Raw genomic sequence first — 22,183 nt, 5'->3', positions numbered from 1 at the left:
ACCATTCAGTTAAGCATGAAGAATGATAGAAATGGAGACTAAAAACGTCTCGTATTTATTATTTTCAATAAAACAAACCTTAAGGGTGGTCTAAATACTCGCGCAAGCGCAGCCATTCGCCCCCCCCCCAAGGTAGGCTTACGGCAGCCCGTTCTGATCAAATATAATAGAAACTCTAAGCCTCCGTGTACCTAAAAAAGTATGTTATAAATAACATTATATTGGGTACGTATATAATAGCATAATGTTCCAAAACAGGACTATAAATATTTTGATTTGAAAGCAATTTGTTTGTATGCCTGCGCGCATGCGCAGTAATAAGGGCGCTCTTAGTCAACGTCATGGAATGCGATGCTCGCTGGTGACGTCAGTGTTTGGAAGTGGGCAGAGGTGACAGCGGTGCTGAGGCTCCGAATGTGACCCGACATCATCTATTAGAGGTAGGAGGAGGAGGGGTGGGTGTTATGATCAGACGACCCATATTGGGTCGTCTATAACAAGACTGCCACAGCACTCCTAAAATCCTTTCTTATTGTTTTGTAGAAGGTCCAGCGCGGGGCCGTAGCTTGGAATATTTAGATGTGGTGGGGGCTCTGATTGGTGGACGGGGGTAACACGTGGCCACACAGTCACGTTATGATTGGCCAGTGCAAGCTCTTTGCTCTGTGGGGGCGGTATGGTCCAAAATCTTAGTCATGTCACCTCTGCACTGCAATGCTGAATTTTACAGGGGCCCTTCCACTACATCACAAGGCCTGTGTGCTCAGACTGGGCCCCTTCCTAATGACTTATATTACATAGGTGACTAATGTACCTGTAGGAGAATAAACTCGGGGAGAACATACAAATTCTATGCAGACATTGTGCTGCCTGAGATGAAAACCTGGGCCCCAGCGCTGCAAAGGCCAGAGTGCTAACCACTGAGCCGCCTTTTTATCTTCAGTGTGGGCAGCGTGAATACCTATCACCATATAAGAGGTGTGCTGCCATGATGAGAGGTGCGCTGCCAATGTTTATCACCAGGGCTGTGGTGTCAGAAGCATATTTTGGGTAGTTGGCAAACATTTATCCATTATATTTGAATTGTTATAAAATAATACAATGTGTGCGCAGGAGTCGCATTGTCCCCGGTGCCTGGCTGTTTGTAATGATACCACACACATAGCTGAGATCTGCACAACACAATCTGACTCCTTATATATTACAAAGATCAGTGGCTTCTTTTTCTTGTAATATGTTAAAGCGTACCTAAACTCAGAATTTTTACTTTACATAAAAGTGTAGACAACCCCTTTAGTTAAAATAAAAATTTTGTTTGTTACTGTTTTTGTTGAGTGCAGCACCCTTTTTTTTTTTTTATAAAAAAAAAAAAGGTGCAGCATCGCCCTCTAATTCTTGATCACCTAGGAGATGAAGAATGTTTGGGAGCGCAAAGCCTCCCAGGATACCTACGTCACGCATCCCGGAAGGCTCTTGGGTTCCCCTTCTGCGCATGCTCAAGCATGCATAGAAGGAGCCCTTTCATCACTAGGGAAAAAATTGTCGATCTCACACATGTGCAGTGGGATCGGCAAGTTTTTTTCACCAATCTACATCACCCGATCTCGCACCTGCTCAAATCGAGATTGGGTGACGTAGGAAGAAGAATGCGGAAGAAAGGAGAAGATGTCAGCGCCTGGAGCTCCCTCGGCACCGGGCCAAACACGGATAGCGGGACCCGATGGAAGAAACCCTCAGACGGGATGGACTGATCTGCGGGATTGAAGATGTGTGATTTTTTTTTTTGTTTTTTTTTTGTTTTGTGTTTACTTTTGCTTTAAGATGAGAACTAATTATGAAAACTATTGGTGGTCAGGTCAGTAACTAAGTTGGATTGCTCATCCCTTTCTGTCTCAATAGCAATGATCACAGATAGGGTGAGTTTCCTCAGTGGTGACACAGGCTGCAATAAAACACAACAGAGGGTCCTTCTACATCAGTGTTTCTCCAGGGATCCTTCATAGGTTGCTAGGGGTTCATTGAGCAATGACAAATCTGTGCCTTTCAAATCAGTTTCCACTGACACCGATGATCTATTTCTGTAAGAGGAATCCTTCCCACTCACCACCACCATGTACTATGAGCTGTGGATAATAAGCAGGGTTTCCTGAAGACACAAAAGTTATTTTAAGGGTTCTATGCAATAAAAAGGTCATATTAGGTCTACATTCTTCAAAATAGAAAATGCAACCAAACGTTTTGCATATGATAACATTCAGGACGATACACTACACACTTCTGTTGTAGGCTGACAACTGTCCCCAGGTGCTCCTCTGTGTTGTCACACTTTCACATGCAGCTGGCAGTGCTGCCACACTTTATGTTGGCATCAAACATTGCTGTGACTATTAGTAAGCCAGTGTAGGGGAATGATCTGCAGCAGACATTGGGGCCTGTGAATGAGGCTGAAGAAGATCAGCATTGAGATGAGGAAAGAAAAAGTAAACCTAACTTTATGACAAAATGTTGTGTGATACAACATTTGTAAATCAAACCAGATTTTACTTCTTAAATCATTCACCAAACACTGAAAAAGTTTATGGTGATTTTTCTTCTGTGTTTCAGAAGCTGCTGGATCAGTCCAAGTGCAAGCAAATCTTTAGACATGTCTGCTGCTCTGTGTTGTCATGTTGGGGTCGGAGGTCAGCTGGTCCCTCTTGCCTATACATAGGTGCCCATTTGTTCCTTATATGGCAGCAGTGACAGCAGTTTGTACACTTGTGGCCTTTCAGATTTTACATCAGTTTATATAACAATTTACCCACAGTAGTTATATTCTCTCAGCCTGGACTCCTATTTTTAGATCCCTCACTCTATTCATATTCAGGGCTTTCAGGAGTGTTAGATGCCCCTTACATGTACTGTGGTTCAGTTTGCTGGCACCAGCACCACCCGGCTGTTTTTGGGTATTTACTGAAGAGGTGGGTCACAATACAGGAGCTGTTACCCACCTACAATTTCTTTCCACCCAGCTTTAAAAAAATTCTGGGTTCAACATTGCCATGTGACAGGGGATACATTGATAGCTATGTCTCACTGTGTATTAGAGTGGTGGTCAGTGAGAAGAATGTCACCCATTCAGAGATCCGAAAAAATGAATGGTGTCAGTGGTAACTGACTGGAGAGGCTGAAATTGCTCATTGCTGAAGGAACTCCCAGCAACCTCTGGAGGAGCTATGGTCGAGGAATGCTGGACTACACAAAGAAGCAGGGTCCCTACTGCTAATCGGGTAATGAGCATGCAGACATATAGGACTACCCTGAGCCATAAATCCCAGCTCCACCTAAGCAATTTTCTTGTAGTTTAGGATGGAGTGGGGAAAAGTTTTTTCTGTGACACTCCTGGAGGTATTTTCCTTTACTTCCTGTCTCTCTGAATCCTATAAAAGAAATAAGGAGCCGTTGTCACAAAGACATCTGCAATGCAAACCTTGTCTGAGGTTCCAGCCCTTTCCTGCTTCAATAAAATGTGTTTTTGTCCCGATTGCAAGGATCATTTCCTGTCTTATCACCAAACTTTCTAAATAGAAAAAAAACCCCGATAGAGATTATATCTCCTTTATACTGTATTCAAAACTACCAAAACATTTTGATGGGGTTGAGCTTTAGAGCTGAACTACAGCAGGAAAAAGTTACCCTTGCAGTAGGTCCCTCTCCCTGCTTTAGGGGTTAACTGGCCATTTTGCCTAAGGGATGGTAAATGGGTGATATAGTTACTAATTCCTCACTCTTGCAGGCTTACTCACAGAGAGGCTGCTCCCATTCCAGAGAATCGGACAGCTAGGAGGAGTGCAGGCTACCAAAGGAGAGAGAAATAGGGTAAGTAGGTCACCTTTATCATCCCCTGGGCAAAACAAGTTCAGCATCTAACATGACACATATACCTCCCCCTCTCAGCATTAAGTCTAATAAAGTGGAATTTAGTCCTGCTTTTACCATTGTATTGTGATTCAGACAGATGGTTATTGCAGACAGAGACCAGCAATGTCCCTTCTTCAATAACTGTCCTCACCTGGCTGATCACAGCCCAGCTGTCAAACTCTGTCAAGCTGCACATGTGCAGGGAAACCCAGCAATCCCGGCTCCCCATGTGTGTGCTGGGAATGTACTCCTGTGTGTTACCACATCTCTGGCAAAGTAGCCGAAGATTGTAATTGGGAAGCTAAAGAGGAAAGAAGATTATGGAATGAGATAAGTGAGTGATTGTGGGTTTAGTGCTGCTTAAAGGTTACTAGTTACTGACCACATCAGACCATTCTCAGGTTTATCCAGCTTTGCTGTACTGGGACACTTTTCATTGTGAATTATTTCTTATAACTGTTAAATGTTTCTTTTCACCCAGAAAAATGAGTTGTACAATCGAAAAGGTTCTGGCCGATGCAAAATCTCTGGTGGAAAGGTTACGGGAACATGACGGCGCAGCGGAGGCCCTCATAGAGCAGACAACGGTGCTTAACAAACGGGTGGAGGCAATGAAACAGGTCAGTGGTGTGCCGCATGGATGTTAGTGATGGCACAGCGGTGTATGTATGCTGAAGCTCCATTGTATTTCATGCATAGTTCTTACCTTAACATGGAAAGTCATCATTTTCATTTTTATTGTTCAGTCTTTGCATTAGTATATTACATACAAAGCTTTGTAGATTTTTCATGTAGTTGCTGCCTGCAAGCAAGATTGTGATTACAGGATAAACCGTATAGTCCATAATTTTTAGACTGGTAACCTTATTCTGGATGTACACAAAATGATTCAAGTGTTCAAATATTTTCAAAAAAAGGTTCTGTCTTTATAAATATATTGATTGCATTAGGCTGGAGACTTTACCCCCCCAAAAAAGGAAAAAAGGACAGTTGTTCTTGTCACCAGACAGATCTTTTTTTTTTATTGTTGAGTCACCAAATCTGTCAATTAATTATCAAGTTTTTCTTGCATTATATCATTTCTGAATTGGTATCTTAGTCCAGGAAGTTAATGTTGAGTCAGCTATAAACAACTGACCCAAAACACATTGCCAAAACGTTTGTCATAAGTTGCAGGACCTCTCTAGGTTCAGGGCCATAACACATTAAATTATTGCTAAAGAACCTTCTGACACAACTGAATCGTGGAGTTGCTAGAAGGTATTCCAGGCAGTTTTTTATTCTCTGACGTAAGCACCAATTGTCCTTTTAGTACCAGGATGAAATTCAGGAACTGAACGAGGTGGCGAGACACCGGCCACGGTCTACACTGGTATTGGGAATCCAGCAGGAGAATCGTCAGATTAGGGAACTTCAGCAAGAAAACAAAGGTTGGTTCTTTTCACATTCCACACAAATTTTAGTCAGGCTATCCTGGTATGAAGCTTGCAGTACAAGGGCCTCAACCCCCCCCCTTCCTTTCCCATGTCATGACATTTTTCTCATTTTCTGCCCTGAAGTAGCCGCTCTCCTCACTCCTCCAATGACCTACTACTGATTTCCTCACTCATAACCTCATCACACGCATTGCTCCAAGACTTTTCTAGAGCTGCCCAACTCTCTGGAATGGTCTTCCTTGTCTTATACAGCTTGCCCCTACTTTCTGCTCATTTAAAAAAAAGCACTCAAAACTACCGTAATTTTTTCAAACTTGCCTACCCATCGTCTTATGTCTCCTGAACCTTCACTATTTACCACCTTTCCATATCTTCCCTCTTATTGTGTGTTGCTTCCCCCACCTTTTAGAATGTAAGCTCTTCTGGGCAGGGTGCGCTCCTCCTTCTGTGTCACTGTCTGTATATCTCTATTGTTTACAACCCCCATTTAAATGTACAGCGATTTGTAATGTTGGTGCTGTATAAATCCTGTTTATTATTAATGATAATAATAATAATAATAATATGTGGCCAAGCATTTACATTTGAGCATTTTGTGCTGGATTGCTTAATCCCACTTCCCTAAACTTCCAGTTAGGAAAGAGGAAGAAGACGTGGTCTGGCAGAAGAGGGCAGAAATGTACAGAAATATTCAAAATGTGTACATGTTTATAGAGGGAGAAAGGAACCAGATAAGGAAGATACCAGCAGATTACACTTGCGCTTTAAGGGAAATATATTTCTTTGTTAATGGTGTGTTCATATGTGGTGTATGTATGAGTAATTTCAGGAAGCACGGTATTCCTTTGTTCCCTTCCTAATTGTTTTTTTTTTCCACCCTGTGAGAATTCTTTTCCTTGGTTTTAATTCTTTATTCCAACTATATTTTAATTTGTGTGTATTTCCTCATCCAGAGCTTCGCACCTCCTTGGAGGAACACCAGTCAGCATTGGAGCTGATTATGAGCAAATACCGAGAGCAAATGTTCAGATTGCTGATGGCGAGCAAGAAGGACGATCCCAGTATTGTTGTTAAACTGAAAGAGCAGCATTCCAAGGTAACGCAGCGCCCAGTGCGGTATACAGTGCTTATTATTGTCTATTATTTCATGTGCCTATTTAAAACCCCTTGTCCCTTGGAGCTATTACACCCTTTTGCTGCCTGGCTGCATACAAACATAATGTAACCCCTTAAATATTTTGTGAAAGATGAGTTTCAAATATTTCAATATTAAGCTTTAACGTTCTGTGCACCTGCAGAATGGCCACAACTACAATGCCCAAAATTGTCCACAGGTGCCATTTTATATTGGTAATTGCAAAATAAGTAAATAGTAGGGAAATGAATAGAAATCCGGGGTGCAAACTACATGGATCACCAGCAGAAGGAAGAAGGCTTTAAATCTCCCTAAATAGATCAATCCTTGGGCTATGTACACACGTCAGATGATTCTCGTCTGATAATCGCCTCTGGGCTGATATTAGACAAGAATCTGGTGTGTGTACAGCGCTCATTGTCTGCCATTCCTACAACCGTCCTGTTGGATCCGCGGATGATGAACGAGGAACAATCATAATGAAAGCGGGGACAGCACAGCAGGATACCACTCTGTGGTTCTCCCCCTCCCCTCCCTATGTATGTACAGCGCTCGTTCAGTCTTTTGTCGTTGGAAAGGATTGTAAAAGATCCCTTCCAAAGACAATTATTGCACGCATGTACGTAGCCTTAGACAACATTTAGAAGACAATGTGCACTCCTTGAGACCCCACACAAAAAGGCGTTATGGTGCAGAGGGCAGTATTTTGATAATAGTCACGATCAAGAACCCAGGGACCTAAAACTAGCACAAGAAAAGTTCAAAAGGAACCTTTTACCAAAATTAGACTTCCAGTGGAGGTGAGTCAACCTTAAGCAAAGCAAAAATGCAAAAAAAAATATTTTTTGTGCTGTCATGCCCTTCTGTGTTGTAAGAATGAGCTGTAAAATACCTTTCTAGGTGAGCACAATACACCTTGTTGTGTTTCCTCCCATCAGCTCTTATCACTACAAGACACAAAAGTGAATAGGCCAGTGAATAGAATGACAGAGTTTTAAGGAGGGAATCCTAACCAGAGATTTGCTGTAAAGAGAGTGTTATTATTTGACGATCATGTAGGTAGCAGTCACTACAGCATAGATTGGTGCACATCAGGCAGGAGAGATGAGGGTTAACAGGCTTTTTTTACTTTTACTTCAGTTACAGTTAGATTTTTGTTTCCTTATTGCAAATAAAAGTGGATGTTGTTGTCTTTTGTTTAGGACTTACAGACCCATGTAGACAAAATCACTGAGATGACGGCGGTGATGAAGCGAGCAATTGAAATCGATGAACAAGGTGGTAACCAGGAATATGACCGGATTCTAAAACTTGAGGTTTGTCATTGCTTCTACCATTTCAGCTGTGAGATGAACAGATATGGAAAATATAAAATGATATAACTGCTACCCAAGCTCTCATGTAAATAATGTCCATAATGTCCAGCTGCAGATGGATAATTGCTTGTAATTGGGGTGAATCCTAACCCTGTTTACAGCTCCTGTAGTGCTGGCTTATGTAGAAATATGGCATCCCCAGCAGTGTCCTTTTATTTACTGATTTGGGAGCTGCATCTTTGGCAGAACAGCTGTTATCCCACCATACAGTTCATTTTAACACACTAATCTTAATCATGTGACATTAGTAAAGCCTAATCTCTCCTGTTTTTGGATCCATTTTGAAAGACTTTAACAATTATCCTGAGATAGTCCGTTTTATAGGTAGATAACAAACAAACATTGATGGTAAGCTTGGCTAAAATCCTTGCAACTTGTATGATGAACTTGAAAAACCATTTCAAGTTTAAGTTTTTTAAATTTTTAAAATGCTATAATCCTCCTAGGGTATTACTGGTGTCTGGGTTCCTTCCTGTCCAAGTGAGATTTTTTTGGACACCTATAGCAAAAACCTAAACAAAATTGTCATTTATCTTTATCATTTAAAGTGATATATATAAGATATTTATAGGATTGTGTGTCTGTGTCTAAGTTCTACACACAGTTCAACCTCAGTTATCCGGCACCCACGGGGAATAGTGGATTCGGGGAATAAAATTTCCTTTTATCAGCCATTCAGCACTAAAATTGAATGGGGAGATTTGTCCCCATTCACCCTCACTGCTGAAAGGGGTTCTAATAAATATATATATATTAGCAACCCAAATTGACAATTAGATAAATCCATGGGAAAAATAAAACTACACATCCCTTTCCTTGCAATGTGAATTGCAAGATTTTGTGTTTAACACATTGCCTTTTTGAAATAAAGCTGGGGGTGAGCAGGTCTCTCCGATGCCCTTCAGTGTAAGGCGAAAGCAGCAGAATTGATTACACCTCCAATGCTCCATTGTGCAGATGGGACATTTGATTGGCTGCTACTAGCTGTGACTCCTCCTGGGTGTGCAGGTAGCAGGAAGGGATGAGCAGGGCTTGGTGGTGGATTGTGGCTGATTGTGGTGAGAACAGTATTGTTAATGCCAACCTCTTTGATGACACATCTGCCCAGAGGGGGATAGTGTCATTTTTAGACCCTAACATTGTCTGCCAAATGTCTGCCTGCATTGGCTGGTAATCCTTGGGCCTTGCAGGGAGGGTAGAGCAAAACTATCCGAACCGTTGGTGGTGTACAACATAAATATTTCACAGTTTTGTCTATAAGTGTCATTATCAACACTTAGTATATGCAAATCCAAAAAAAAAAAAAAAAACCTTTGCATTTAGATAATTTACTTTACCTGAATATATCTTCTCCCACATTCGTAAATAAGGTTCCACTTTGTCATTAGAACCTCATTCTTAAACATTGTTCCCCAACAGCAAGAAAACAGAGGCTTACGTGAGATCCTCCAGATCACCCGGGAATCCTTCCTGAATCTTAGAAAAGAGGAATCTCTGGAGAGCTCCTCCCTTTCCACCCTCGTCAACAGCACAGATCACAATTTACGGAAAAGCTGAGCTGCACCTGGATGGAATAGAACCTCCTAAAGGAACAACAAGCCAAATTCTGTGAAATGTGATTTTTAGTGACTTCTGTCCTCTGTTGGTACACTGGAAAACTGACGCATTACCTAGGGTCCTGACCCCCAGGAATCCCCGTCTGTCACACAGAACCAGCCGCCTATGGGATGTCAGTTTAGAGCGGAGATCTTATTTTATTGCTAGCCAGAGACGGCTCCATTTATTTATAGGGCATTGTAGAGTTCAACAATATTTTAGCTTTGGGGATTAAAAAAAACTAAATTCTGAAGCGCTATTTTTTAAACAGACATGTAGATATATTCTGAACTATTTTTATATTGTGCGTACGGAAATGTTGTGAGTGTTACAAGATGGTCATTACATTCCTTCTGGTATGCCGTCAGTTCTGCATTTTATAAGGGGATCACAGATTCCATAACTGCTGAATTTCATAAAGTGTCATTTCAGTCAATTTGTTTATTGTATTGTGGAGTAAAAGCTGAGAACCACTTTTATTTATTTTTTGCTTGGGGAGATTTTCACTTACCGTATTTTTCGCTGTATAAGACGCTCCGGAATATAAGACACACCCAATTTTAAAGGAGGAAAATCTAGAAAAAAAAGATTCTGAAAGATTTTTCCCCTTCTGATCACTCTGTGCCATTCAAATTATCCTTCTGATCCCTATCCCTGTGCTTTTTTTCCACTGTACGGCAGTTAGGATAGGGAACAGCAGGTGGCACTGTGCCGGCTTCTTTTGCTCTGCACTACAGACAAGAGAAGACACGCTGCTGCCAGAGGAGAGGAGACAGACGCTGCATGCAGCCAGCGAGGAGAAGAGACACACGCAGTATCGGGTGAGTATATTATTTTAATAATTTTATAACACATTTGTCGTATAGGATGCACTAACTTTTCCCCCCTAGTTTTGGGGAAGAAAAAGTGCGTCTTATACGGCAAAAAATACGGTACTTTCTGCTGTAGAAATATACAAGACTGAGAGGAAGGGGGATAACCCACGTTTTGACAGCTTCGCCTGGATCCTCCTCTACCTCTTCAAGAGATGCGGCAAGAATTGAGACCAAATCTCTCTGAAGTGAGAGATAATCCGTTACTAGACAACCCAATTCGGTGTCCTTATTGTAAAAATGCCTTGCCCTTCATGGTGTGGTGAAAACTGTAACGTGTGTTATCTCTCAAGTGTGGTTAAATTTATTTTATGGGATTGTGGACATTGTGTAAAATGGCAGCTGAACTCTCTTTTTATATAATATTTCAGTTCCATAAATCAAGATTTAGCTTTTTATGGTCTCAGCAGCAGGGCGGAATGAAGACTTTTGGATTTGGAGAGATATAAGAACCTGACCTAGGATTCAGCATGGCATCAACTACACAAAGTAACAGGATCTCTGCAGCAATATAATTCAGATTATCACAGAATTCTCCTGTTTGCTCTCTTTGATGCTCATTTAATGCCTTAATAGTCACCCTGAATAAATGGAGATCTGGTGTTCCCTTATTGAATGCTTGTTCCAGGACAATGACTGCAGACACATACAGCCAGGCAGCTTGTGTCCCAGGTTATCTTCTATAGTATGTTGCAGAGAGATCTGTATACCCTAACAAATCCTGGTAAATATACAATTGGAAGCATTTTGTTATATTCATTTAAACAAAAACATCTTGATCCTGCCTAGAATAAACCCCCAACTTCTTGTGCTCTCTGCAGCCTTACTCAAGTAGTGTTATCAACCCTGACCATTTCCTCACTGTGGACTATATACTACCTGCTATGGTATGGAGAGGGAATGGTGTCCTGTAGTTCTTACATCCAATCCTAAGGCAACAATGCTGATCCTCCACAAATATACTACAGTATGTGAGTGCTGTCATCCTAGTACAGGAAATGTGTTACTGGCATATTAACTAAGTGAAAATAAAAGAAAAAATATCTTCAAGAATGTAATGCAGTCACTCTAATGGCTATTTTAATTATTCCCTCAATTATTTCCTCTGAAAATTTGCTGCTAAGGAATTTTATGGTCATATTTTTCTACAGGTCTTCTATAAAAGCAGTGCCTCGTTCTGCCACCTAGTGGCCAATCATCAAAAGTGCACAGCTGTCAGAGGAGGAAATAAATAGAAAGGAATCGAACTGAAGAGGGAAAAATATAAAGATGGAGTCCTAAGAGCTAGTAAGATGCAGTGTAATACATTTTCTTTTTTAAGTTTAGATACACATAGCAGGAAACTTACTGGCCATTGTTGGTCCCAATTAGGTGTGGGATGATGTAATGCTAGGTATCACCAGCAGGAGGTGCTGTGGGCAGAATCAGACATGTCCCCTCTTGGTTCTACATAAGCCAGACACTACACCCCTCAGTGGAGCAGATATACAGCTTTCCAACTAACAGGAGACTGGGGGTAGAAAAAGATGACCTCGTATGCTCCAGGGTATTGGCTACTTGACCCCTCTGACTTTTCACCTAAGAAATAGGTTTACCAAAATCCTTTTGGTAGGTTATACAGCGCCAACATATTGCACAGTGCTGTACATTAAATAGAGGTTGCAAATGACTGACACAGGAGGAGGAGGAGAGGACCCTGCCCGGAAGAGCTTACAATCTAAGAGGTGAGGGAAGTAGTATACAATAGGAGGCATATGGAATAGGGGGAAGTAGTGTGATAATCAGCTAAATGCATTCTAGGTACATCAAAACAAATGGTATGCAATGTCCTAATTTTCACTTGGATATTAAAAATCTGACAAAGTCTAAGTCTATGGGAAAGCATGGGTCTCAGCACAGGTCTGTTACCCCTCCTGCTAAATCAGAGCTATACAATCAGCTGGGAGCCGATTGCTGCTTCCACACACAGAGATCAGGGGTCCCACTGTGCAGCTGTTGGCAAGGGACAGGCTTCTACTTAAGCTGCTTTAGAAATAAACTGGATAACAATAAATACACTTTTTTTTATACTTAGAATGTATTTGGATGAATTAGACTACGGATCCCATTGGAGGCCTATCATCTTTCCCAATAAAGAGATCTTGAAAACCTTCCAAGATCTATTATATAATTTCTTGTATCCTAACTTCCTCTGCAGCTCATTTCTCAGACTTTGAAGAAGAGTGGAGCAAACCTGTGCAATGCAAGATATCATGATGGTATGTCACCCCATAACAGGTAGTAGATACAACTTCATGGCACAGTCACAGGGTAATATTTTAATGGAAGTAGCAGATAAAGAATTTTTGAAATGTCATTGAAACATTAAAAAATATTTTTGATTGGGTGTAGATCGACTATAGCCAGGCCAGTGAACTTTATGAGCTAAGCTCACGATTAAGCGGTTTCAGCACCATCAGTGTATGGGGGTTGGAGTCAAACATCAGGTTTAGGTCACAACACTGGAGTGTGTGAGATAAGCGGACCCATCAACAGAATGGAAAACCCCATGCTGACTTTTCACAGACGGTCTGTGGTAATGAACTGTTTCATAAACACTCAAAGAACCAATATATAATTATTACATGATTTACAGAAAGCAAGAACAGGAGGTCTCAAGGCTGGGATATAAAAGATGTAAACCCTAAAATGAAGCACGATTGGTTCGCTTCATGAACTGTGTATCAAACTGTCAATTTTTTTTTTCCGTTGATCTCCTGAAGCCTTGTTGTACGAGTTGCACAACAATTTGCAGCATGGGGTTTTTGTTTGAAAATAGAACTTCATGTGCAGCCCTGCGTAATGTGTTGGCGCAATATAAATCCTTTTAAAAACACACAAAATCCATCTTTCAAATTTGCCTACCCATCTTATTCGTCTACTAAACCTTCACTACTTCCCACCAGTAGGGCAGGTTCCTTTCCTCCTCCTGTGTCACTGTCTGTCATTCGTAACACTATTTAATGTACAGGGCTGCATAAAATGTTGGCGCTATATAAATCCTGTTTAAAAATAATAGGACATTGACACCTCCACTTCCCTAATCTATATTAGACACACATGACAGTAACACTAGGCAAAACAAGCTGTTATCACTGAAGTGCAGGGCAGGAAATGTCTGCATGATAATATCACATGATCACTCTTTATTTTGTACACAAAAGCTGTAGATTGAAAACTGTCTATGGGCATTCTATTTAACTCTTCAGCAGCCTGAGCATTTAATTTTCAGGCCTAAAATGTACTAAAATGCAAAAAAATAGGGTAGTTACAACTAGTATGTTACACAATGTTTGTAAAATGCCATTGGAAGCCATCTCACTGATTCATCAGTGCACAGCACATGGTTCCAAAAGCCCTTTTTCCTTTCTGGAAAGCAAATGCTTTTTTTCATAGCACACCTCCTGTACAGGTAAAATTGCTATGCTCCCTTCTTAAATACACATGAAAGCACTTTGATAAATATCATATGTTAAGGCACAGGAGTTGTAGCAAGCAGTACTAAGTACCAAGACAACAAATGGAGAGGGTTGAACTCTGTCCGTCAATATAGTGCAAGCTACACAGTGGATTGTAACTTATATTAAAGCAGAAAGAACAACAGGGGATTTATTATTGCTGAAACTTTTTTATGTAGTTGTACAAGATATATACAATTGTAGGACAAATATAAATTCTTTGTAGACAAAGACCCTCAGTAATACCCCTGCTGTTCTGTCCTTTCTGGTTTAATTTATTAACTTAAGGGTTTTGGCCCCTGACAATACTTCTGAGTGGTTTGAGAACACTTAACCAGTGTTGTTTATGACTTGTAAGCTGGGGCACTAGGTACAGTGGGACCCTCCCTGTCCAGGAAGCAAGAGCGCCACACAGAGGGAGGTCCTATCTCTGCACGACACAAAACAAATCACTCCACCCCGTAGAGAATACCAGCACTTAATACCATTGACCCCTTTCTATGGTGGGACTAGCAGGATAAAAGCAATTTTAAAAGCTCCAAGTGATACAAATAAATGGAGGCTCTTGTGTTTGGCCTGACTGGCTCATTCGCTAAGTCTTCAGGGACAGGACAAGTACAAAGGTGATACAGATAGTGCTTCCAGCACTACCTGCAATTTCAAGTACCAGATACAGAAATGATGGCTTCCTGGATAGCTGCAGGGGATGAGCCAGTAGGAGAAACCAGTTTTCATACATACTCTCTGTCCCTCTTCCATATCACATAAGGAGTTGTTGGGAAAAGAGGCCGTCCGCATTCTCTGTAAAACTGGGTCACTGCACCGCTTAGCGCAAGGAGTGCCCACACAGCCATGATGATGAAATCTGTTGGAACCAAAAGATGGTTAGACATGAGAACTGCAACCCTAAACCCCACACTTGAGTATAACTTTCAGTTTTTATACGATCAAGAAATAAGCAGCAAATAACACTTAACAGATGCTATATGTCCAATAATTAAAAAGGAATGTATATGTATATTTAGTCCAGCCTGTCAATTACACCACCACCCTTTCACCAAAGAAACGCGCCATCAGACAGGACTCATTCCTCAAAAGTGGCGCTCACATTGTTAAATGAACGCCACCAAGTACTAAAAAGTAAGTTGATAATACTCAGCACAGCACACTTTAAATCATCTAGATTCCATGAAAATGAGGAAGATACCCTGTTGCTCTTACCATTAGTCTGGAAAGGCACGCTGGTGTACGCAGTACTGAAGTCCTTGTTTAGGGCCCTCTTGAGGACGTTTAAAGTAATGTAGCTAAGACTTGTGTACAGGTAACTGTCTATAGCTAGCACAACTGTATAGGAGCCAACAATGCTGCACGACAAAATGTTCAGCTATAAAGGAAAAAGTAAAGACAATTCGTCAGAGATCAAAAAGCAATCAAAAAATTTCACACATGGGCCTATTTCATTAGATACCAACATGCAGGAAAGTCATTGGTTGATTTAAAGCGATTTAAATGTCTATTTTCGCTCTTTCAGTGCTAAAATACACCAAGCTCCAGCACAAAGCCCAACCAATATTTTCTCCACTGCAATTAGACAATAAAATTTAGTCACCTATATTTGTGACACTGTCAGTATTTGTATGCTGAAACACCATCAACCGGCTGGCTCCCTGCTTCTTAATGTACTTAGTGAGTAATACAAGATGCTAAAATAAAGACAGATGCACTAATCCTTATGCAAATTATTATGTACAAATAATGCTTTTATATATCTGCTAGCCTCTTGCAGTCCCTGTACTGCAAACCTCAGATCGTTTAAGGGAGAAGCAACACAAGGAGCCAGTCAAGTGAGCTACAGTGCTTATGTGCCAACAAGAAGTGTGAGCTCATTAGTCTGCCACCTCTGGGGAGGTAAAAGTTATATGTTACTCAAAGCACAAGTATACAATCCTAATCTGTACCTCGATATCAGACACTGGCGTCACCATCTTTTATTCTGGGTTCAGCCTGTATGATCCTGGAATATACCAGAACCATACAACGAGATCTACATGCAGAGTAAATCGTAGATTGCAAACAAGCAGGTAAGTATGAATGTCTCTTCTGTAATAAATGCCTGCCTGTTCACACATTTTGTTTTTAAGTTTACTTTAATTGCAGCAAAGAAAAATCAGATTCATGCCCTTCCAGACAGGGCTGTGTTGTGTGGCACCTTGATTTTGAGAGCAACCCTTAATGTAGGTGTAAAGCAGACTCAAACCACAGGTTATAAGTCAGTGGTATTTTCAGTACCCATTTTAGCGAGACAAATTTTTGTTACTTAACTGCATCAAAAACAATGTATTTGCTATCACTGGTGTGCTGTACACTTTTACAAAAAGGTCACAACGTACTAAACCAGGACAGAATATAAAACTATTCTTATTTATATAAAAAAACAAAAACACCACATGTGTTTTTTTATGTGTGAAGGTAAAAATGTCCATGTGATAAGGGAACACACATAATGCTATTCCTTACTAGAGGAAAAAGAGACAAGCATGTGCTTGTAATACAATAAAAACTCATGCTTCAGCTAATATTTCCTGGTTGTTATATGCCACACCTACATCTAACACATGTTTTAGAAACTAAAATAAATATAGAGACAGAGCGCACGCACGATATATATGTCTCTCTAAAAAGGTAACGTGAAACAAAGTTGATGAATACTTACTATTCGTGGGAAAGGGAGCAGACACATTAGTACCAGCAGTGCAATGCAAGTGAAAGTTAGCCAGAACACCGTGTCACTACGGAAAGTGCTAAAATCCCCTGCAATAGAAAACAAAGATCTCATTGCGCACACACAAAGTAAAAAAAAATAAAACACACATAGGAAACCACGTTTCCCTCAGCAACAAGATTACAAAAGTACATTTACAGTGATGACTAAAAATATTTGTTATTTTTACATTCCTGGTATCCTTGAATGACAATATTCAAATACAGATATTAAGGAGGACGTTTAAAATTTTTCAGTCCTACAAACAAAACAAACAGTCAAACAAAAAGTAGGCAAAGGTTTAAGAAAGCAAAAAAGGTCCAAACAATGGATCGATTTCTTGAAATTTTTTTTTCACAATTTCTTTACATATTAAACACTGCATCTAGCATACTGGCGCTGCACACAGCTGCTAAAAAAAACTCCTAGCTGGTCTCAAAGTCTTCTGCACATAGGCAGACAAGGTCAATTCACCCTTATGAAGATTCCATCTATTTTAGAAATAGTAAATGCATAAATAATCTAGTGGGAAGATGGTTATTAAAAAAAATGGTCTTTGAATAGTTTGGATGTGGTTAGAGGGTCGGCACATTTAGTAATGTTTGTGCCCCTTTTCTTTTATATTTTGCTGCATGATTTCAGGCTGTTTATAGCAGGTGAATTCTGTTTAATGTTTGACATTCTAAAACTACATTCTACAAACTGCACACAACACAGTGCACTTTGCTGTGCTAGGTTTGGAATTCTGAGCACGATGCATACTGGTAGAACTCAAGAGTCCCAGAAAATCATCTCCTCTTTATGTGCCCCTAAAAAGCCAAAAAGATGATGGCTGGAACCTTTACATATCAGTCAACTAAGGAATTTGTATACTTTGCATATCTGCTTGCTATGAAAACAATTTTTGTTTTAACACTTAGGCAGGATATGAACACGTCAAAGTGGAAACTGAAACCAAGACGGCTACTACTAACTGAACTTTTAAACTGCTAATGCTTTGCTCAAGAAAGTTCTGAGAAACAGAAATGGCAAATCATTTCACAAGGAGTGAAACCATACTGTACCTATAGGAGTGAAGAAGACGATGGACGAGAGCAAGAATCCTAAGACCAACCCCACCAGGAGCATACAAATGTAGACAAAGCCAAATCTCCACCAATACCCTGCTAGCAGCAGACCCCCAATGATTCCTATGAGCGTAGTCAAGGACAGGCGATCTGTCAAAAAAATAAATACATCAGTAAATACTTTCAAAGTAAAAATCATGATCTAATCCAAAAGGTAACTACATTTGCCAGCTGATAAGGCTGACAGACATTGCTTGCAAAGAACTACAAAATAGAACACAAGAGTCTGCTGTCAGGAACAGTTGTAGAATTACATACTTACCACTGTATTCAAGAGGTGTGACTCTGGTGAGCAGAACAAACATAAGGAAGCCAAAGATGATAAAACCATGAAAGAAAAAACCTAGGAACATGAAAATACATCAGTACGTCACACTTTCATTAAAAAGTAAAAATTTTTGTACTTTTCTTTGGATTCCTCCCACCATAAACATGCTGTTTGGCTCTTGAGAGGTGTTCTAGACATTATCAAAATGCCTTGCTTGGTAAATTTCAGCCTGAATTTGCAAGCAAACTATCCATGCCTGCATACAATGCTGAGAATTCTAGAAATGAAAGGCGATGGCAACATGAAATGGGCTGGGGTCAGTAAAGCTGGAGAGACTAGAAAGGGCTAGATGATGCTGGTTATGCTTCAGCTAAAAAAAAAAAAAAAAAAAAAAAAAAAAAAAGAGGGATCTGACTTGCTGCAACTTGTAAATTGTAATGCAAGTAGCTTGCAGTGTGCAGTACAAGAGAGAAGCCTGCACAACTGTGCAAGATTGAAGGGAAGGTGGTAGCTTTAATGTCTCATTTTGCCCATTATCTTGTAGGATTCTTAGAAATTGGGCACTTACCTGTCTTAAGAAAACGATGACCAAGAAAACAGACAAACAGGCCCAGGATAGCAAAGATGGTGAAGAAAATCTTTGTTGAAACTTTGCCTGAGAAAAAAATAAAATAAGATTTAAGTTGAAATCTCAGAAGTTAGCAAGACTACAACACATGCCAAACTGTGTTTTCAACTACCGGCTGTAAGACAGCACTTATGTAAACAAGAAAGCATGCACTATAATCGCAGCATAGAGGCTGGTGAACCAAATTTCTGAAGTAGTGCTGAATTTGAAGTTTGCCCCTTTTGACTAGAAAATGTCCATATGATGCTAGTTCGTGCTCTGCCACTGGGCTATTTGGAAGGCCCAAAAAAACAATCTGAACATTTCGATTACAAACACCTCCAAGTCAAAAAAAAAAAAAAAAAAAAAAAAAAAAACACCATTTGACCATACTGATATGAGGAGAGAGCACTGACAAGTGTAAAGAGCAACACTATGAAGGTACCTAGCGTGTAGCAGTTGTCCATAGTTTCCGTAAAGTTACAGGCATATGTGTGGACGGGCACGTAGGCTGCAGACGTGTTTAGAAGAGGATCTCGTACAATCACATTGTATATGATTCCTTGTCCAGGAATAGATGAGAAGGCCATAATGGTTCGATCATTAGATGTCAGCGTAGCAAGCTGCAAAAATGAAAAGACCTTTAGTTAGGTATTTCTGTTATCTGCTATACAGCACTTACTGTAATGTTAGTTCATGTACTTCCCTAGAGGAAACAGAAAAACTTGCAGAGGCCAGAACACGCCACTAACAAGCTGTGTATCCAGTAATGCCAAACCCCTTACTATTTTGCATCAAAGAAGCACTGTATGCAGCAGGTCACATCAGCTCCTGTGAGACAGGAACTTATACAAAGACCATGTTCAATTATCCGGAATTAGAATACCCGGAAAACTGAGATAACCGGCACCCAACAGCTCCGCTTTCTTGATTGCTGCGGAAGCAAACTTGAGGGCTGTGGGAGGTACTAGAGGTGAATGGGGACAAGCCTCCCCATTTAAGTCTAGTGCTGAATGGCTGAGAAACCTCAGTTTCAGAGTAATCTCAGTTAACTAGAAACTACAGTTATCCAGAATCGGCCATTCCCCCTGGGTGCCGGATAACAGAGGTTCTTCTGTATATGGTTTTGTTACACTTTAAGACAGGAGCTGAAGGATAAAATAGTCATAGTAATTTAACAAGGCCAAAAAGACATAAAATGTTTTTATCCAATATGGGATCATATCAGTATATTGTGCTGATATGATACCATGTTGGAGCTTAGGTTTTTCTTAACTGTAGACAACTATATAGTTTAGAAATATGTATTGTATTATTAGGAGATCTTTTCAAAACATTTAGACTGTTACAGCTTAGAAGACCACATTCAGAGCTATTTAAGACAATATTTTGGTGATAATTTTATTAGAATGAGAATGTCACTGATTGTAAGATGATCTTTCTCAATGGTATTAAGGGTATAAAGTGATCATTAGTGCTTTCTTGCAAAAGATTGTAACAAATTTTTTATATAGAATTTTAATATAGTGTCCTAAGCTGATACTATTTATTAACATTCTAGGTATTTTGTTGGCCATTTTGAAGGCAAATCACATATATATTGAATACCAACTGTATCCATTATTGCCTGGCTGTTTTTCTGTGGCTGTCTGACGCTAACCTTTTATCTGGGGAAGCCCCACATACTTTAAAGTTTGTCTATGTTTGAGTAAGCTCTCTTTTTGATAAAGAATACATTGAAATTTGATTTTGATTTATTGTTGTTCTGGAACTCCTAATAATAATTATCATTATAATGTAGGTCTCATTTTTATACTGAAGAAGCAGACAGTTTCCACAAAATGCGTTCATGTTTATAGAGACCAAGTTTGAACTCTTTATGTTATTGTTTTGCTATGAGCACTTTGGTTTTATAAATTGCATATATGTATGTTTTAATACTATATGTAATGTTGAATAATTAATAAAGTATATTTTTTGGAATGTGATTTAAGTTGTATACTAGTTCAAAGTATGTGTCTAAAAAGTGCCAACAAAAAAAGTGTTCTTGACTTTTTGGTCTTGTTGAATAATTGTGTTTATATTCAGACTAATAGGCTCGAAAATCTGCACTGTTTTTCAGTAATCATAGTACTTAAATTAGCACTTACCTTTATGCCATTATCAGTAACCTGGGATACAGTGGACATCCTCTGCAGATGAGCTATTAAGGTAGACTCACTGAGGTTGTTCTCTGGTAAGAAGTATTGGTAGATTTCGTACTGCAGGCGCCATCTTGTGCTTTGACCTGTCTGAGTATCACACTCACCAGGGGTGGCATCCCTGAGTAGAAAAGAAGTCTTAAAAATCAGCAACAGAATACACAGCTAGCTTCACCTACATACCTATAAAACATTTTCCCAAGGGTGCCATGCTTCAATCTTAAACTGTTCATGCCATCTGGCAAATAGTGCAGCTGTTCTCAATTCAGAAATTCCATTTAGATTCACATTAAAATTTGTAAACACCAACAATGCATTTTTTTTATTTGTTACTATTTGTTACATATATTACTGAAAGCATTATAGCACTATTTTATTTGTTCAATACGTGTTGATTCTGCCAGGAAAGGGGTAAGGAAATTTAGGGATTAAATTAAGATACAGATTCTGCATGACAGGAGAAAAAAAAAATTAAGAATCACTCCAGTGGATGAAATAAGCAACTCCCTCAGCATTAACCCTTTCCATGGTGGAAATGGTGTAAAAGCACAGAAGCAACACGACCTACATGATTTAGCTTTTAGATGCACTTTAAAATCTTTGTAACTCACTGCACCCATAACTCAAACCATCAACAGCAGTGTATTTCCTGAAGTTTGTGCTGTAAAAACTTTCTATATGTCCAATTCCTGCATTTTGGAAGATTTCAGTTGAAGAAGCTTTAATGCTAATCATTTTTTTTTTTGTAAAATCAGGTTTACAGTGAGAAGCAGCAAGGTTTCCAATATTCTTCAGTATCAGAAGCAGATAAAGATGTATTACACATCAGGGAATGGACAGCTAGCATTTAAATTTGAAGTACAAAGTAGGCAGTCGGTAGCTTAAGCATGCATTTCTGTTAACTATTTAACATTTCAACTGTCAGTGAACCCAAACGTGATATCAGTGGTAGGTGGAGTCCAGTTGGCTGAATAATAAAAACCCATTAAAAGTTGCAAATTTAAAACTTTCTTACCTCGCATGACCTAGATTGGCAGGGGCAAATTTTATTATAGTCTCATACAGGTTGTACTGCAGATAGACATTTGGATCAATGTCCAAATCAAACTCCAGATTACATGCTCCTGGAATTGGATCTGGAAAAGAATACACTGTTATAAAGTAATCAAGAAAAGGCAATCAAATATTTTATAGAATAGCAAAGCTCTCAAAATAAAGACTTTTTGTAAGATTTGATTATCATTTGCAAAAAGTCTTGCAGTTCTAAAAAGGGAGGGTCGCTTTCTCATATGAGGTTCCCCCCAATTTTTGTCTATCTTTTTGTGTTGCTGAAGCCATCACAAAGCCACATGATGGTTTCACAGCTTTTGGGGGTTCTGGAGCAGATAAACTAATCATCACAGACCA

The 22,183-nt window shown here is 39.7% G+C and overlaps 2 protein-coding genes across 3 annotated transcripts; one reads left to right on the top strand and one right to left on the bottom strand.

Moving 5' to 3' along the window:
* Positions 1-324: 324 nt before the first annotated feature.
* Positions 325-9,916, top strand: FGFR1OP2 (FGFR1 oncogene partner 2). 2 transcript variants are annotated; one of them, XM_072400133.1, is made up of 7 exons: positions 372-440; positions 3,776-3,858; positions 4,382-4,520; positions 5,213-5,330; positions 6,290-6,432; positions 7,674-7,787; positions 9,267-9,916. In XM_072400133.1, the coding sequence occupies exons 3-7, from the start codon at positions 4,386-4,388 to the stop codon at positions 9,402-9,404; spliced, it is 648 nt and encodes a 215-aa protein (XP_072256234.1). In that variant the 5' UTR covers positions 372-440; positions 3,776-3,858; positions 4,382-4,385; the 3' UTR covers positions 9,405-9,916. The 2 variants fall into 2 exon arrangements, with proteins under 2 accessions (XP_072256233.1, XP_072256234.1); XM_072400132.1 differs by lacking the exon at positions 3,776-3,858 and having other exon boundaries at positions 325-440.
* Positions 9,917-14,543: 4,627 nt separating this feature from the next.
* On the bottom strand, positions 14,544-21,946 carry TM7SF3 (transmembrane 7 superfamily member 3; the record flags this gene model as incomplete). The annotated part of the gene is made up of 9 exons (XM_072398956.1): positions 14,544-14,677; positions 15,034-15,196; positions 16,526-16,623; positions 17,638-17,790; positions 17,963-18,043; positions 18,537-18,623; positions 19,021-19,198; positions 20,726-20,897; positions 21,792-21,946. Coding segments are annotated over 9 exons (1,221 nt in total), but the record flags the coding sequence as incomplete, so codon positions are not given.
* Positions 21,947-22,183: the final 237 nt, after the last annotated feature.

Source organism: Pyxicephalus adspersus, chromosome 2, assembly GCF_032062135.1.
Source record: "Pyxicephalus adspersus chromosome 2, UCB_Pads_2.0, whole genome shotgun sequence".
In the NCBI taxonomy this organism is placed as follows: domain Eukaryota; kingdom Metazoa; phylum Chordata; class Amphibia; order Anura; family Pyxicephalidae; genus Pyxicephalus; species Pyxicephalus adspersus.
Note: the sequence above shows the minus strand (reverse complement) of the source record. Positions and strands in the feature narration are given on the sequence as shown.

What these genes read in the sequence shown, in the direction of transcription:
- FGFR1OP2 (XM_072400132.1), top strand. Translation starts at nt 4,386, where the DNA reads ATGAGTTGTACAATCGAAAAGGTTCTGGCCGATGCAAAATCTCTGGTG. An exon ending in GGGTGGAGGCAATGAAACAG is followed by an intron (nt 4,521 to 5,212) that starts GTCAGTGGTGTG and finishes TTGTCCTTTTAG; the next exon opens with TACCAGGATGAAATTCAGGA. An exon ending in TGAAAGAGCAGCATTCCAAG is followed by an intron (nt 6,433 to 7,673) that starts GTAACGCAGCGC and finishes TCTTTTGTTTAG; the next exon opens with GACTTACAGACCCATGTAGA.